At 37.7% G+C, this 2,764-nt stretch overlaps 1 protein-coding gene across 1 annotated transcript; it reads right to left on the bottom strand.

Annotated features, from left to right (window-relative positions):
* Window positions 1–1,263: 1,263 nt before the first annotated feature.
* LOC116633643 (protein FAM136A-like) lies at window positions 1,264–1,710 on the bottom strand. Its single transcript, XM_032406226.1, has one exon. The coding sequence runs from the start codon at window positions 1,708–1,710 to the stop codon at window positions 1,264–1,266; it is 447 nt and encodes a 148-aa protein (XP_032262117.1).
* Between the last annotated feature and the right edge of the window lie 1,054 nt (window positions 1,711–2,764).

Raw genomic sequence — 2,764 nt, 5'->3', positions numbered from 1 at the left:
CTAACCTTTTTTCCTTTGACCTTCCTGTTGCCAAGGGATTGTCTCAGTAGTGCTTTGTTACTTCAGGGGGCTAAGTAAGTAATACTGAGTTTGGGCTTTCATTCCATTCTGTTCTATGAAAAACACATTTTTCCAAATCCAGTACTTAATCACTCTCTTAATTAAGAAGGCAACAGTACTTCCTTCAATGTTCATTCCTGGATACTGGCATAGAGTACAATCAAAACCCCCTTTCCCTTCAAGGAAGAGTGTTACTGGAAGACTGTCCTGTGGCTCTACGGCAGAGAGCCTCAGGGCCCATCATGAAGCCAGTGAGAGGGGAGGTGGGCTTCCCATACCCAGTGTAACATCGCCTTATGTTTTTACAGGGTCTCCTAGCTGAAAGGTGTAATGTGTATTTCAAGAAATGCATATCCACATCTTGATAGCGAGAAAAGAGACCCACTAGGAACTGTTCAAAGTTCTTATGCAAATGACCTCTCCCAACTCCACATCTTTTTCTGTTGTTGTTTTGTTTTTAAACTTATTTATTTGAAAGAGAGTAAGAGGGGGGAGGGTCAGAGGGAAAGAATCTTCAAGCAGACTCCTGCTGAGCATAGAGCTGAGGTGGGGCTCAATCTCACCACCCTGAGATCATGACCTGAGCTGAAACCAAGAGTCTGATGCTCAACCAACTGAGCCACCCAGGCACCCCTCCCAACTCCACATCTTAAATCAACTTCATACCATTGTATATTAAACAAAACCAAGCAAAACAAAGACACAGAAACCTTTTTTTTTTTTTCCCCTTCTAAATTAGTGACCTCATAGATTTTGTTTTACAGCTTATGGAAAATGATTTGGTGATCCTTCTGGTAAACAGGAGGTTGGCAACAAACAGAAACACCTCTGCTCACACTCCAGCAGATCATAGGCAGGTTAGAGGGATCTGCCAGCTTGTTGGTACTTGTGTACTAAGAAGAATCTGGTATCTTGGAGGCTCTGGCTTCATACAAGGAAGATCCCTAGTGCCAGGATAAGCATGTGCAATTTAGGCCATCAAAAACTCTCCTGTGCCATCTCTGACCCAAATTTAGCAGTCTTTTTCCATTTCACTTTCTAGGATTGAAACAAAGGAACCAGTGTCCAGAGGCAAATGACACATGCCTCCAACTTGCTGCCATCCTTAATTTCTTCATAAACCTTACTTAAAAGAACAAGACTCCCATTTCTCTTTTTAAATAGATCCCTGCTGTCAGCCCCAATGGCCAATTGCAAAGACTTCTATTTCCCAACGGACAAGAGAGACTCCATCATCTTGGTCATGGTTGGGATGAGGTACATATGATCATCCACATACTTGGTCACACAAATCTCCAGCTGCAGCTTCACCTGAAACTCTTTACTTCTAGCATCTGTTGAATTTTTGGCTTTGTCATTGCAGTGCATGGTGCATTGGGCCAGGCAGTCCTGCAACTGCTCTAACTCACTGGTCACCAGGGCATGGACTTGAGCCAGAGGTGCATGGCAGTGCTCAATGCACTGGTGCACCAGCTGCATGGCAGATCTGCTGTCCTCACAACAGCTGGTGCTGTGCTGGAACATGAAACCCTGAATACTCCAGGTGTTCCTTCTCTCCAGACTCTTGACCATGGAGTCCACTGCCTCCTGCACCCAGAGCTGCTGCAGTTCTGCAGTGGTGACCCCCTCCCAGCACTGGAAATATCCCATACCTTGTTTTAAATGATGAATATATAGATTTTATAATTGTCAGAACTCATATAAATACACATATAAGATCTCCAGATTTCAATATATGTAAATTATATCTCAATTTTAAAAGTTTATTTTAAAATGAAGCTGATCCCAATTTTCCCAATATTTCTGTTACTGCATCTATCTTTGTCTTTGTATTGTTTTCATGTAGTAACCATGTGATCTTTTTAAAATGATAAAACAGTTAAACATAGATATTGTGTCTTTTTTTTCCCTTCTTTTAAGACCTGATACATGTTACATTTATCAGGTACTCACTAAATAATTGCTCTCTTTAATTTAGGATAAACATTTTTCATTGATATATAACAACTTATTAAAAGATAACTTTTCACAAAATAAGTGGAACTTTCCATTCATTATTCATTCATCCATTCATCATTCACTTTGTATTTATTTTCTCTTTAAATATTTCTTAAGCATCTATTATATGCAAATCTATTACACATTATTTATACAATGGTGAATAAGACAAATGCGTAGGTTGTTCTAGTGGAATTCTGTCTATAATAAAATGATTATTCTTTTCCTGATCATTTTACCATATTATTTTGTTTTTGTTTGTCTTTTAATGATTGGAAAATTTAAAATATCAGAACTGCAACTCTATTTTTTTTTTCCTTTGACTATCCCTTCTGCCATGTTTTCTTTCTTTTTTTTTTTTTCTTCCCTGGTTTTATAATAAGAAATTCTCAATTATGTTTGAAAAATTTTAGCAAACTTTTTCTACATAAGCCCCACCTCCATAGATTGTAGGAGACTTTATGTACTATCTACTGAATTAAAAACAATCTCTATATATCCTTTTATTTTGACAACAGATTGCTATTCATAGGGAATATAGATACTTTTCCCAATTATGTTTACATGTACATGAAAAATTGTAGTAAACACATCACATTAAAGTGACAGCAGTTTCTGCACTTTGATATGTTTATAGCTTTACCTGATTAAATTTTCAGAACAAAATTGTTCCCCATAGCAATTTGTATAACTACAATTCTAACAA

This window comes from Phoca vitulina, unplaced genomic scaffold (genome assembly GCF_004348235.1).
Source record: "Phoca vitulina isolate PV1807 unplaced genomic scaffold, GSC_HSeal_1.0 scaffold8, whole genome shotgun sequence".
In the NCBI taxonomy this organism is placed as follows: domain Eukaryota; kingdom Metazoa; phylum Chordata; class Mammalia; order Carnivora; family Phocidae; genus Phoca; species Phoca vitulina.
The sequence above is the reverse complement of the archived record's forward strand: the minus strand, read 5'-3'. Positions and strand labels throughout refer to the sequence as shown.